The following is a 16,237-nucleotide window of genomic DNA, read 5'->3' as shown; positions in this document are numbered from 1 at the left end:
TGCTGCTCAATGCCTACCAATATTCTTTCTCTTTTTTTGTTCTTTACTAAAAGAATCCAGATTTATTTCAGTAGTCCAACAACGAGAACAAAAACAAACAACTTCATTTTCCAGGATTCCTTGTAGCTAGGGTGATCATTTGACTTGGGTCTGGTCACTGTGAGGTAAGCAGGAACCAGGGACTGGGGTTGGAAAGAGCTACTACTTTTCTGATTATAGTGGGCTGACTCAGCTGGAGTGGCCATTTGCTTTTCCCTCTTTGCTTTTTTTTTTTTTCTGATTAGAGATTAAACATGGGCAGAGGGGTGCAGCAGTCATTCTGTGACAGCGAGCATGAATGTCCTACACTAAGAACAGGGAACGGGAAGTTTGGCTCCTTAAACAGCAGTATCAGCCAAGGGCTGCTGTTTGGATTTCTTCAGATTCTCTTGTCAGGCTTTTTTTTTTTGTGTGTTACAAACATGTGGATGCAAACCTGAATGGTATACCATTCGTTTTGTTCTGTGTCAGTAAAAATATTTTCAGACTTCATGGAAATGACTAAAGGAACATTCTTTCACTAACAATATTGAGATAATCTATGATGCCTGAAAATCTATCATCTGATTTTGATGATGAGAAGCAACGTATCATAATGGCCATGAGCTATAGAGTTGAAATACCCTGATGTGCAACTGCTCTCCCACTTACTGGTAGCTATGTAATCTTGGGCAAGTCTCTTAACTTCTCTGAGCCTGCTGTGAGCTTTAAATGAGATCACAGGTCTTGACACATAGTAAATATTTACCATGATAATAATGAGGCATAGTCTGTGATTTAAATTAAAGAGGCTCTAGACTATAATTCAGTTTTCATCAACATTTGGCTATCATCTCAAACATTTTGCCTTGACTTAAAAAAAAAACTTGAAAAGAGCTGTGAAGTCTTATTATAAATAAGTCCCCAATTCCATATCTCATTTAAAAAATAAGGTATTGTCCTTTGACACCAGGTTGGCTTATTTTATGTAACGTAGGAAAACACCAAACCTGACTTGGAAATTCATGTTTTTTATTCTTGAAACTATTAACCTGGGTTAGTTTTTGTAATTGTGCTTATACTTGGCATCAAGGAAAGTTAAACCAGGGAATGTAACAATCCGTGACCATAACACTAATAATTATTAAAATGTGGATAGTTTTTATGGTTTACAAAGAACTTTCAAGTATTTTCTATATTGCTTCCTTAGTCATCTATTGATTTAGATATATCCACATAAAGTAAATGGGTTTTCTTTCTTTTTCAGTAACTTTAATGAGTCGTATATTTATTTGTATGCCCTTTATTTATTCAGTAATATCTCAAACAAATGTCACCTGAAATTTCTGCCTCAATTAAGAATATTCTCAACGTCTGTTTTCCCACACTGTTAAGTATATAAATAACAATACCCCATTTTGATATATATAATATTTCATGTATATCCAAGCTGACAGAGAGTAGAACAGAATGCCTGCTGTTAGTGCAAACCAAGAAGCCCAGACTTTCCCAAAAGAGAGAAGAGTCAGTGTTAAAGCACTTATACCATCATTGTGACTAAATGCTTTTCCAAACCCTTGGATGAGAAACCTTTAAGATCTAGCTAGAATTAAGAAATATCATAAAGAAATGCTCCTTAGCCACAAGCATCCCTGATACTTGGTCCTTTGTAAATATTTTTAAATATCCCATGGCTTATTTTTGTAACTTTGAGAAAATATTTATATTGTTTATTAGGATATAAGGTGGAGATATTATAGATATTGAGTGGCAAGCTAGCATCCCCAAAGCTGCAACAGAAATAAAACATGAGAACATAGCATTAGGACAAAGGTCCTGAGAATGTGAAGCAGGCAGAAACAGGACAAAAATGAATGGACTAGGGATATGGAGAAGGCTCCTTTACAAATAATAATACCTTAGAAAGCATAGAGTAACTCAAGGCACTTGTATCTAAGAAGATCAGGGCTAAATAATAGCCCGAATAACCACGAAGTTCTGAGAAACTTGAAAGGATGTGAGCATCGCCCTGACTTACCAAATTCAGGAATAGGGCAGATATAATTACATTCTGTTGAAAATCTGTAAGAGGCCCACTACTCTGATTCCTTGTGTTAGAAGATACAGCAGCACTAGTTGGGTTTGCATTAAGACCATTTGGGATGAAGGCAACAGTCAAAAACATGGTGAGAAATAACATTTACGTCTTGCTTAGACTAGAGCAGTAGCCTCTGAATAGGACTTCTGTCTCTAATCTCCCTTATAAATGCATCTTAAGATGCACTAGAATTAATATCTGTTCATATTGGTGACTTCTTCAAATACCTTCAAAGCCCATGGTTATAATGAAGAACATTCTAGATTTTTAACCGAGTGATCCAAAGCGCTCTGTAACCTAGTCCCTGTCAGCTTATCCATCCTTATCTCCTAATATGTATCGCGATTTGTGTATTTCCATTCTAAGGAACTACTAATTATTCCTTAAACATATAGCTTGTGCTCACATGCGTCTGCAACTTTGCTTCAGCTCTTCCTCTGCCTGACATGTTCTCCACCTCATGGATTATTCTATAACGTATTCCCAGGTTTCTCCAAGCCAAATGAGCATTTCTCTCCTAATGCTTCCTTTGCATGGCTAAGTTTTATTATATCAGATAACACAGCCTATTTTATAAGAGCATCACTTATGTACCTGTGTTTCCCTCATTCAATTATGAACTCCTAGATTGGAAGGATTTAGCCTGCTTGCCTCTTTCCTTCCACCCATCCCTCCTTCCTTTGTTTCCTTTCATCCTCTCTTCTTTTTTCATTTCTCCCTCCCTTTCTCCCTTCCTCCATTCACTCAGTCCTTCATTTGATTGCTATTCAATTGATTGTTTTTCTGGAAACTTTTTTCTTCTTTTAACGTTGCAGAACCAGATGCCAGAATTACAACTGACCAGCTTCAGAGAATTATCAGGCATGCAGTTCTGAGTTTTAGAAAAGAGGGAGCTACCAAACGTCCCCTGAGATTACAAAATATGTTTAGACACACAAGGGGACTCGCATAGAGCCACTCTTTGTTTAAGAAAAAAGCCCAGGAAAGTTATTTGATGCTGACACATACTTTTAATTATTCGCTCATCACTGAGTTATTAAAAAGAAATCACAGGATTTTAAAGTTGAAAGTGACCTCTAAGAGGATATAATCTAGCTTCTTAATTTTGAGGATGAGAAAATTAAAAAACAGTGTCGTGACTAAGTTTATGCAACTTGTTACTACTGAGGTCTTTCTATGTCTTTCCATTAAAAAATGTGTTAACTATAATTTCATGTTCAATGGGATACCAGGCAAGCATATAGAGAACCTAAGTCATTTCTTTTTTAAATAGTCACAGTTTGAAGTATATATTTTAAAATAAAGACTTTCTTCATTTTCTGAAATTTTTAAAACTCTACCTAAAATGACATGTATAACCAGAATACAAAAACTGTATAAAAATAACAATACAACACTACTTGTAACTATACAACACTACTTGTAGCCATAACTGGATAGATCTTAAACAAACAAAACTTTAAAATAATTAAAAAAACAGTGGCTTGCAAACTAATAAAAAGATAAAGATGTTCTATGTCCTATGGAAATAACCCCTTTACATTCCATTTAAAATCAGGTCATCTTTTGGGGTGGGGCACAAAATGGTAATGGGCTTAAGAAGCAACATGTTCTTCATGTTGCAACATGACTGGACCTTGAAGACTGTTAGCTTTGCTGTGAGTATGCCTAGTCGTGAAAATGACCTGAAAAGGGCCAATCTTAAAATCACAGCCATTTCTTTGTTAGTCAGGAAGCTGTATTGAACTAATAAATTTTTCACCCATGAGAATGAAGTTCACTGAAGGTTTTTCTATTACCCCTGTGTCACATGTATAATAAATAATAAAAATAACAACCATTACTGGGTGCTCCCATGTGCCACGCTAAGTTCTGTACCCTTTTACACACACTATTTCTACCTCTTGAAGTTATCACCAGGAAAAAGTTCTTTCTCTTATAGGTTAGCTCTATTATTTTCAGACTAAAGTATTTATTTTGCAATCTTTGAAACTGATGAAATAGAAATAATCAAAATTCCATATTTAGGAAAACATTAGTACATTTATTTTGCTAATAAATAATATCCTTCCAACTGAAAAAAAATTACAACTAATTTTTTTGTGTGTTTTGTATTATTATGTAATAAAGCTGTAGACATGTTCAATTAGCCAAATTGAACTGAAATTATAGGTGTAGATAGCTCCATGCTCCCTTAGTTGACTGACTGCCTAATTGACTAAAGGTTTTGAATTGAGGGTCAATTCAAACCTAGTTGTCAAATATTTCATGTGAAGTAATAGGCAAAGATATTACACATATAAATTTATTCTCTAAATCATATTATGCCATACGTTAATTTAAAAATATATAGATTCAATCTTTTGTGAGAATATATCTAATAGAGAATCTGACACTGATCAGAGATTACTGAATCAATTAGATGAAGGAAATGAAATATAGAATGTCTGCTTCAAACCTAATTTAAAATATTAGGCCATGAAATTAAATGACTTTATTAATTAATAATGAGGTTGCCTAAAAACCAAATGTTAATACATAGTGTTTTTCAATGCAGCTTTCAAAGTACCATGTAGCACTTTATAGATTACAGAGTCCCTCAATTTTTACACATAAAAAAGCTGGGCTGTGAAGAACTATTGGGTAGTTTATCCAAAGTCTTATTACATAAGTGGTAGAATAAAAATTAGAGCCCAAATCTTCTAATTTTTTCTCAGCTTTCTTCCTACTATGATTAACTACGGACACAAACCAATAATTAAATGCCCATTAGAAAGTTTGCTTCTGACTGTCATACAAAAACCTACCCACACCTTCTCCCAAAGTTCATAACTTGTCCTTACCTTGGTACAAAATACTTTGACATTCACCTCCTCTAAAGCTTTTTCCAAACATTTGCCATCCCTGACTGTCTAGCTTTCTCTCAGCACTGATGTCCATATTCATTCATGCAAAAATATTCCTTTGAGTGCTTAAAAGTGTTTGTCACTAGAGAGACTACCAAGATGAAAAAATAAAGTCCCCATTCTCAAGAAGATAAAAAAAAAGCAAATAATTATCACATAGGGCAGAATATATTTATTTTAAGAGGTGATAAATGCCATGGTTGGTTCAGAAGGTATATACGTTTTCGTATTTCTCTGTTGTTTTGAACATTCTTATACATGTAATTTTTTATATGTCAATACTTACTGCTTCTAGATTATATGGAATTTGAGTTGGAAATAATGTTTCTGCCCTATTTATCACCTTTTCTTCCTTCTTTGTTTCCCATATCCTCCTTGATTTCATAAAGCAAGATCTCTCTCCTCTTGGTGACCCGTATCATTGAACCCTTGAATTCCCTGTAAGGTATTGTAGTTAACAAGCCAGCAGCTCTGGAGGCTTGATGAAAGCAAAGGTGAATGAATGAATTTCTTTTTTTCTGGAGGTAAAAGAAAATGTTTCTTCCATGTATTCTTAGGCAATATATAAAAAGAAATTATGCTATTGGCAACAGCAGCTATTGTTCATACACTGACCCTTTTAGCAGCAGGTAGCTGAATACAAGTTACTTAAAATTCTTTTGTCAGTTTTTAGCAACATTATATTTACTAAAAAGGGAGAAATTATAATTTTTTTCTGTAATTTTATAGTGTTCTATAACATATGAAGTGTTGCCCTAGTTACCTCAAATGAATTCTTCATAATTAAAAAATATCCTCTCCATATTTCTTGGCCTGACATGTGGTTATATAGTAATGGGTGGCAATTAACAAATCCATATAAAGAAAAAAAGACCCATGGCTTGAATGTCAAAACCAAATTATGGGCGAGGAAACCATATTTAAATTTAAATGTGGTTTTATCACTAAGCAAAATAACTTAAAAACTGAACTTGCAAGCACAAAAAATATTTCATCTCCTAGGATATGACAAGGTAGTTGGAGAAAGAGAAAAAGTAACAAAATTTTAGCAGTTTTAAAGTTTGAAATGAAATAGCTATAGTTACTTGCTTTAAAACCTCTATTCATATTATAACCAAATACACTTTTATAAGGCAGTAAAAGTTATTTTAAAAGACCATTAATTGTTTGTTAGAAATATGTTGTGCTTGAACTGTGTATCCCCCAAATTCACATATCGTAGTCCTAATTCCTCATACCTCAGAATGCGACTGTACTTGTAGATGGGGCCTTTAAAGAAGTAAGTAAGGTAAAATGAGGTCATATGGGCGGGTCCTAAGCCAATTCACAGAGAAATGACCTTGTGAACACGAAGCAAGAAGATAGCCATCTGTAACCAAGGACGGTCTCAGAACAAACCAAACCTGTCAACACTTGGATCTTAGACCCCAAGCCTCCAGAACTGCGAGAAAATTAATTTCTTTTGTTGAAGCTACCTAGTCTGTGGCATTTGGTTGTGGCAGTCTTAGCAAACTAATACAAGATGTTGAGGAAAAAAGGTACCTAAAGTTGGAAACTTTAGAATTCAAAGATTACTCACACATAAAAACACCAAATTTCTAAAATTCCACCAAAATTATTTACCATTAAGTTTTTAAGTATGGATCTTTTACTTAAAGTGAAGTATATTTGTATTTACGAGACAAGGAAGAAATGAATAGCTATTACTTCCATCAGCTAAAATATGGAGAAGAGAAATTCTCCTTTGCCTCACCTCTAGGGTGTGTGTGTGTGTGTGTGTGTGTGTGTGTGTGTGTGTGCAGATATAGATAAATTTGTGTGCAAAAATAATTTTCTCTCTCTCTCTTTAAATTAAAGTTGAAGTACATCCAGTTTGCTAGAGAATAGAAATGGCAAGAAAAATAATTTTGGATAAAGATTTGACTAAACTGGTAAAAATAATACAACCCTAATCAGTTTTTAGACTTTTAAAATTATCCTTAATCTTTATACTTTAGCTCCCTTTCCACCCATATATTTTTAGGATTACCTTAAAGATATGCTTAGCTGTACCTAGTAGATTGTTGATGGCAACAAATATAGACCTGAGCCCCGAAGGGCTTTGGTAAGAGCAAGTTATCTGCTGGAAATGATTCTTCTTTTTCTTCTTCTTCCCCACCATCATCATCATCATCACCACCACCACCATCATCATATCACAGCTAACATTTACGTATTCCTTACTACATTCCAAACTCTGTTTGAGAGCTATACATATACATAAATAGATTTAATCTTGAAAGCAATCCTATGAGGTAGGTACTATATTTTAGCACATCTTCCAGAATAAGAAACCTAGGCACAAGGATGTTAACTAACATGCCCAAGGCCACTCAAATATTGACAGGTAGGATTTGAACCCAGGCAGTTTGGTTTGAGAGTCCACATTTTTACTACTACTCTGCAGTCTATATTTAATCATAGTCACTAAAAACAAATTGCAGACTGACTAACAAAACTGGCTATGTATCTCTATTACTGTAATCAAGACTTCAAAAGTTGTGCTGTGAACGTGACTGCTACTGTGGTTATGAATAATGCACACCAATGGCAAGAAGGTATACTTCCAATGGCCTCTTCTCCCATGAAGATATATTGATCATCCATTCCTTTACTTATCTCACAGATAAAGAAGAAATTACATAAATGTATATAGAAAAATTTTTCATTAGTTTTAAATTCTATTTGGTGGATGTAATAGAATATAGATGAGAAATCTACCTTCACCGGCATGAATAATATGGAAGAGGCAAAAGAGAATATAAAGGCTTTTAAAATATGATTTTTCTCTAGTTCCTTTTTCATTTCAATTTCCAACTCTCTTTTCATTAGGCTTATATAGCCATTTGTCAAGTTTGTAGGTGAGACTGAAGTTGTTTCAATCTGGCCTTGATAAGACTACCAGTAATATCTCTTGTGCTTCAGGGGCCGTATTATATATGGCTGCTCTTACTTACTAGCTTAATAACCTATATTTTAAAAGCTAGTTTTATCTCTCTTTATAAATATACTTGATAAGGGAACAACCAGAGACTGATTGCAGAAAAGTACACAGCAGGTGACTAATAAAAGGCTTGGAAGCTGTCTGGCTCCAAGACAAGCAGCCCGACAGTCCAGAAGGGTTATGGCCTGGTTTGGGGCCAGAAAGCAATCTAAAGTATGCAGAACTCGGGACAGAAGTCACCCTCAACTGGGGAAGGAGAGGAGAGAAAGTTAAGAAGTGACAACTGCACCCACACTCTGACTTTCTCAGAACCTTGGTGGCGAAGTTTGGAAGCTTGGTAGTAAGAATGCTTCCGGGTAACGTGACTTGTCTCTTTTTTCCTCCTATGCTCCCATGTGAGCAACCTCACTTAATTCCAGGAGTTTCTCTTGGGATTTTGCTACAGATCTTGAAGCTAGCTGACTGCAGGGTTATAAAGAAATGAAGGCAACACAGCAGAATAGAAGGGTAGAGAAAGGGGGTGTTGCACTGAAGAAATCCAGATGCAGCCACTGGCACTCCTGCCGTGTTATCTTCATCAGTGAGTGGTAAGATTTCTTGACCTGGCCAGGGATGGAGACCACAGATAGGGGACCTTAATTCTGATTTTTAAAGATGAAGCCATTCTGTCAGATATTTGGCTGGACGAAGCCTATTAGAGTTTCCTGAAAATCTGAATCCTGCCTCTGTGTACGAAATAATAAACTGCTTCTTCCAAGAAAGGAAGCTTCATTACTTCCCCTGGGACATTTTAACTTCCTCCGTGAGGGCCTTGCAGAGTAGAGACTGAGTTACTGAGATCACTCCTATTGGAATTTTTCTGCTCTATTCGTCAGAGGATCCCACCTCACTCACACCAGCACAGCGGGGTCTGTTTCATGTGAGTACCAGGTTCTGGATGCTTCAGCAGCAATCCCTCCAGTGGGCACAAAGCCTACTTCAGCTGTTCTGTTGCTGGCCTGTGTTATATGCTGCTAGCAATTCAACTTTTCTGCTTAGGCCAAAAATTTTTCCCAAGCATTTTATTTCAATCACTGCTATAAAAGAAGCCTCCATTTCTTCGCTTCTCCTAAATATATGTATTTTCAAGCATTTTCTTAGTGATTTGTACAAGCCCACCTATCCATGTTTACAATTTTACTTTTTATAAATGTAGTCTTTCAGTATTCAGATTAAGGAGCAGCGAAACGGCCAGGCCTACATGTGTGCCCGTTAACTGCTTTCCAAGGGCCAGGCTCATTTAACATCAACCCTGATAACCTAATTTCTTCATTTCAGCAATTTAGTTTGTAATTTCTCACCACACATCATGTTTCAGCCTCTTGTTTTTTTTTTTTAAATCCATATCCCTTGAAGATTCATAAATTCTTTCCCCCTAAATTGAATTTTTCCTTTTAGATTTCTGATGCTTGAATTCTCTGAGAATAAAAGGAACATTCAATGACCTCTGAGTTGCCCTAGAATCCTTTTCATTAGCTCAATTATTTCTTCACCGTTTCGTTCTGACCTTGTCATATTAATTTCTCATGCCCATGATTACATTTGCTGTTGTTAATTGTGAAAATTAAAGCAAATATTATCTGCACCACTTATTCTGCACTTCACTAAATGCTAAACCATTTCTAGACATCATCTCTTTTCATCCCAATCATGACCCTCTGAAATAGATCCCAAAGCCTGCTTTAACAGATAAAGAAACTGAGAATAAGGGGTTAACCTACCCAAAGGCACCCAGGGGGAGTTTGCTTGAGTCCAGGCACTGTTCTCACCTGCTGCACTACACTCATTTACTGCTGTCACTTTGATGACACTGGAGTCTCTAAGTACTCCTGTTTACAAACATCCAACTTATAAACAGCCCATGTGTAGCCACTCCTAACCTGCCCCAACCTGTCTCCCTTTTCTGGTGTCCCTATTGCCTGTGTCTTGAAAGTCCATTTAAAACACTTAAGGCTGGCAGCGAATGTGTATTCTCAGCGTAGAGAAGAGAATAAAGTCTAATAAAGGGAACAGTTTGGTTAACAGTGGTGACCTATTTGTCAAAAATACTTTGTTTTTAACTGAGTTTTTTTTTTTTTACATTGTTATTGCCTGCAATTCCACCAATGTGAGTTTTAGTTGTATTTAAAGGTTTTTAAAAAATGACACTATTTCTGCATTGTCTTATTCATATTATAACGTAAATTACTTTAGTTGGATTGCTTTCCTTGTGATGGGCCTCTTTGAAATTGGCGAATGGGTCCTTAAAGGACAAAACTGCTGGGAAGGAAGCCACAAGTACGAGGATCAGGTGTGCAAAATGAACGGAGAAAAACTCTTCTCCTTTCTACATTGTCCCCTGCTCCCAGAACACTAACTTAGTGTATTAGATTAAGAGTTAAATGGATTAATATAGACCTTCTGGTCCACATTTGAAAAGTTCTGCACACTATGTGGCCTATATTACCTAATTCTAGGGAGATAAATAAGGAAACAGAAAATGATAATATGGTTTTATATACAGCAGTTATGCTGTAATAAAAATATTTTGTGATAATTTTGTGAAAACATTACTATTTTAAAAAGAGCATCATTTCTCCAGAGTTGAGCTCCAAATAAATACTGTACCAATGAACTGCATAGCATTCTCTATTGAAATGTTAGGGGCTACCCTTTCAAAAAATATCTTCTGAGATCATTTAAAAATAATAAATATGGCTAATTAAAAAAGTAAACATTATTACTTAAATAAACATCACACTCTACATATTAATTTTCATATACATATATATACACATTGTTTGGCCTCAATATTATTGAGAGTATTCTATGTATTTTAAAAAAACATCTATACTCTTTCCTAAAGTATATTGGGAGATAAACAAATAAAACAAACGGGTGTCAGTGGAAGACATGTTTCTACAAGTTTTAATATCTTATTTTATTAGGACTACATGCCTTGGTATTTGGATTCTATAAAATGAATAAATGAGAGATTAGAGAAGAGATGCCACAAAAGAAAAAATGTATCTATTTAGCCCTAAGAAGAAATACAACAAAGTCTGGGAAGACACAGATATCATTTCTGACATCAAGTTCAAAAGGTTAGGGATGTGTCTGAAGTACTATATCACTACAAAACTATTTTCCATGAAATCCACTGAACCTATTTGAAGTTTGATTCATGTTTTTATTTTAGAAAAAAAAATTATAGAAGTTTAGGGCCTGCTGAGTAAAGGCAAGGCTATTTTTATTTGTCTTGAATTTACCTTTCTCTGGCTTTAGGCCTATGTCATTTCTAGCACACCAGAATTCCATGATGAACAATTCTACATTCACCATGTGAGTATTCAAGTAATTTGAGGAAGAGCTTGGTGGTTTGGAGGATGATGCTCATGTAGGAATCTCTGCCTCTTCTAGGTTGTACTAGACCTAGGAACTAGGTCTAGTTTCTAGTTTCGGAGGAAACTAGAAACCTGTGCTACCTACCACATATGCATATCCAACCTAGCCAGTTACGCTTTACTTAGTAAGTCTTGACTTTACCAAAGAATGGAGTATAACGGAGAGAAACTGAAGGTTAAGTAGGTAAGGATAAAATAGACCTAATGTATAAAAATCCAAACAGCTCTTCTCTAATACACAGATACAGACCACAAGTATTGCATGATCGCAACGATTACATTACTGAGTCACAGAACACGTAATAATTAAATGTCATAAGTTTTGCTATTTTCGTTCTCTTATAAAATCTTAAATAGCTACATCAGAGAAAAGTCTTTTCATGACTTTGACTATGAATGATATCATGAACCTAAAAATGTTTTGAAAATATAAAGGCAGTGAAGGAGAAGAGTCTCCCTCAGTAGATCTCATACCTCAACTTATTTCCAAAAAGGAGCTCAAAAGGATTCTCAATAAAAAACCTTTTGAACTCCTTACAAGAGCTCATGGGTATGTATTTTGTTCTAACCACTCATTAATAAACCAGATTCAACTAAAATACTATGAAATTGAAAAAAATTCCCAGGTATGGGAAAACCACAGCTATTCTCCCTAAACATTTTGAGGGTGTTGGGGCCTTTTAGATTTTATAAAATAAAAAATTCTAAAAGATTAGTTCTTTAGATCATTGAAGATTTTCATTTCTTTAATCTCCTATATTAGATAGTGATTTTTTAATAAGGCAATTTCTATCCCTAAAAGTTGAAATATAAACACATTATAAATTTTAGCATTATAGTAATCATGGGGCCATTGCATTATATGTTCGTGTCTAACTAATGTGCATTCAGAAGTTGAAGAAAACCTGACGGTTTCATATGATTCATTGATTATCTTACAACTTTTAAAAAGAAAAATGTCTTGCCTTTGAATGGTAATCTTGCTCCAGTCTGGGGTCTGATCCGGCTACCTGTTTGTATTTGTTAATTTTCATTTGGCGATTTCTCTCGTCTATATCCATAGCACCTATCGAGTAGAAAAAAAACCCATAATATTAATGTTCAGTTCTTATTTCTGAGCCCCACTTACAGGATGTATAATAGAAGAAATGCTAGGCTGATATATCACTTTCATTCAAGGTAGTACGTACAAATTAAATGTCATCTATTATTTCCTGAGTTTATTAAAAGTATTCAATTTGGTGAACAAAAGCATGATGACTAAATATGTAAAAAAAAAAAGTTTTAATCTGAGTAAGATGTAAATGAGTTTTAACAGAACAACAAATCTCAACTAGAGAGAAAACACTTTCTGGTACATGTACGCCCAGGAGAATATATTTGATAACACATAAACTTGACAGCAATAATACTGTAAAACTTTAGCCTATAATTCATCAGGATTTGCTTTATTTACTGAAAAATAGTTGTAAGTCTAGTTGGTTTCAAATACAATTTTACAGTTGTGTTTAGAAACCATTATCATAAAACTAGCACATGTGTGAAAGCAGGTTGCCCCAGCTTGTATGGATCTTTTGAACTTGAATTTTCTAGAACCAGGGCCAAGAAAGAAGCACTCGGAATAATACTCCTGAGAACATACCATGCCAGTAAAGACACTGAAATCATTTCAGAAAAAAACAAAACAAAACAAAACAAAACAAAACAAAACAAAACATGGAAGGAGGTGAGAAAGTGAGATGGTAAGCCTATTATAGAATAAGATTAATACTCTCTATAACAGGTCCTACCTACAAACACATCAATTATAGGTATCAAGAGGGTCTTTAAAAACTTTGCTTAGAACAAGAACTAAATTCAGTTAGCAAATCTTAGCAAACACGAAAAAATGTTTTTAAGGTATATTTATAACTTTAATCAAAGAGATTTTATAGGAAAATTCCATTTCTCATAAATATGCATAATGGAAAAACAAAATCTCAATTGCATACTACAAATATACAAACTGGGAAAAATAACCACAGCTTCCTGGGCTCAAGTGGGCATCTACAACAAAGTGTTGTCATGTAAATTCATAACCACTGAGTGTGGGTAGAAATGTAAACATACACATACATGCCCTTGGCTTAACATCATAACTTTTTAGAAACGGCAAGTTAAGATCTCTAGACAAAAGTGTGCCCATTCAAAAATAAGTATTTTAGTAGTCATCCTGAAAACAATGTCATTGTATATCAGATAATTCTCGTTAGTGATAAATTCTGAGTAAAAATCTGTTAATTAAAATAAGATTTAAAAAAGGAAAAAATTCCAAAAAGGAGTACGAAACTCTTGAATAAAAGAATGTATCTTGGATAAAAGAGTCTATATTCCATGACCTCTAAGTATAGCAGAAAATTTAAGTCAACTATTCAATAAAGTGAGCCAAATTATTCTTTTCAAGAGTCTTGTTTTAATAATGATTTGAGTGATTAATTCTGTGCCAAATTATAAAATAGGGGATGAGGGTGTTGGGAATGTTAATATAAATTGAATAAAACATAAAATCAAGTGAGTGCTTCCATGATACGAATGTGAAATACAGTCAAGTATAAATGTCTACTTGTCTATTAAAATACAACATTGGAATTATTTGTACCTCCAGAGATATTCTCAGGAAAACATGTTTATTTTCTTCAAGGGCAAGGGAACAAAAAAAGCTATCCCCGCATCAAAGAAATTATGTGTACTTAAAGAATATTAATTAACTAAATTGAGTGGGAAGTTCTTTTAAAAAGTTTCATTTTGATAGCATAGTAGCAAGATACTATATTAATTCGAATAGCACCAATAGACAAAGAAGTTAAAACACATTTTATATATACATATATAAATTTATGTAACATACATATAGATATATATACACATACACACATACATATGCATTTTCTAATATTTAGACTATTTTCTGGACATCAGCCTCCTATGAAGCTACATTAAATTCTTTCTAATTCCTAGGTAGTCATGTGATATATACTGGCAGAAGTTGACAAACTTGTTCTGTAAAAGGGCCCGATAATAAATATCTTAGGCTTTGCAGACCATACGTTTTCTGCCACAACTCTGCCATTGTAACATGAAAGCAGGTATAGAGTGTGCATACACAAATGAGTGGCAATGTTCTATTAAAACCTTATTTACAAAGCAGGCAGCGGGCCAGATATGGTCTGTGGGCAATGGTTTGCTGATCCCGGCATTAAAGCATAATGTTTTTTTTATTAAAATAACAAACAAAAAAACCCACACTGATTTAATATTGCTTTGCAAAAGAGCCTTTCTCCTTAGTAATGGTTTAAAGATTTTGTAGAATCAGGTTTATGGAACATCACTTATATTTAACAGATCATTGGGGGGCCTAAGAAGAATATTAATCTGTATTTGCTCTAAGTAAACAAAGATGCAAATAGAGTGATATAATTATTTAAGTATGTTATCAACTAAATTCCAATCTCAAACACATCTTTCATCTCCAGACTCAATTATCATCTATAGACAGTCCTTAAACGAAAAAAATTTTTGTTAGAGCCTTAACTAATGATCTCTCAAGTGACTATCTTAGCGGATATACAGTCAACAAACTTATATAAATATACGTTTAGCTTAGAACTTTAAATTCTCCCAGGAGGCTAATCCTTAGGACAAACCACACATTTCTCTCTCTAAAACTATTTGGCTCATACGAAGCGTTCCATTCCTTTTCTACATTTTTATCGACCTATTCTCATAAGATAAACACTTCACAAACAATAATATCCTTAGAGAGAAAAGTATCCTACTGGTAAAGAGATCCATTATAGGAAATAGAAAACTGTCTTCTATTGAAACTTCCCAAATGGTTAATAACAATGTGATAAAGGGCCGCTTTAACAAATCTAATTGATTTTCATGAAATACATAGAGACATAATAAATGTAATCTGAACATAAAATATTATCTGAGACAATTTTTGAAGTTAAAGAAGTGTATTCTACTATAGTAGAAACATATATTTTTTTAAAAATTAAGTATATTTTGCCAAACTATCAAGGAAAGGAAAAAATTACTTTTGGTAACTATCGCATTGAATCCTAGTTTGCAAGACTTTTCTTGTGAGAAAATACAAGGTTGAAGAGGCACAAAACGAAACAAGATTACAGACTATAATGGTGACACTGACAGAATTCACGTATTCCAAACGAACAAAGCTTAAAAGGGCCAAATTCACGTAATCTCTAAGTGCTAAACTCAGCATTTAGGTATGTACCAAATGAATGCAATAAAGAAAAAGGTATGATCAGTGTATGTAGCTATTTGCTTACTTCTAGGTGACAATTGCACAGGAGAAAGCATGGTTACATGTGTCTATTTTCTACTTTCAGTAGGGTAGACTATAAAAACAACTTATTGATACCTTTCGCCAGTCAGAAGAATAAGAATAGACATTGTTAAAAATGGCTACATAAGATATAATGAGATAAATAAGAATAAATAAAAATATATATGAGATAAATGAGAAATGTAGTATTTTGTTATATTATTTTATTTTCTTTAAAAAAAATTTTTTTTAACGTTTATTTATTTTTGAGACAGAGAGAGACAAAGCATGAACGGGGGAGGGTCAGCGGGAGGGAGACACAGAATCCGAAACAGGCTCCAGGCTCTGAGCTGTCAGCACAGAGCCCAATGCGGGGCTCCAACTCACGGGCTGTGAGATCATGACTTGAGCCGAAGTCGGCTGCTTAACCAACTGAGCCACCCAGGCGCCCCTATATTATTTTATTTTCAAAGGCAG

General features: G+C 34.4%; 1 protein-coding gene across 50 annotated transcripts in view; it reads right to left on the bottom strand.

Annotated features, from left to right (window-relative positions):
- The window catches only part of RIMS2 (regulating synaptic membrane exocytosis 2), a 604,627-nt gene that overhangs the window by 139,317 nt on the left and 449,073 nt on the right, over positions 1 to 16,237 (bottom strand). For 35 of the 50 annotated variants that reach the window (XM_043601572.1, XM_043601575.1, XM_043601571.1 and 32 more), the window contains one exon: positions 12,393 to 12,493. The exons of the other annotated variants lie outside the window; for them this stretch is intronic. In XM_043601572.1, the coding sequence (XP_043457507.1) occupies positions 12,393 to 12,493 (101 nt within the window). The remainder of the gene's footprint in view (positions 1 to 12,392; positions 12,494 to 16,237) is intronic. 50 annotated transcript variants of the gene reach the window in all.

Source organism: Prionailurus bengalensis, chromosome F2, assembly GCF_016509475.1.
Source record: "Prionailurus bengalensis isolate Pbe53 chromosome F2, Fcat_Pben_1.1_paternal_pri, whole genome shotgun sequence".
In the NCBI taxonomy this organism is placed as follows: Eukaryota; Metazoa; Chordata; class Mammalia; order Carnivora; family Felidae; genus Prionailurus; species Prionailurus bengalensis.
The sequence above is the reverse complement of the archived record's forward strand: the minus strand, read 5'-3'. Positions and strand labels throughout refer to the sequence as shown.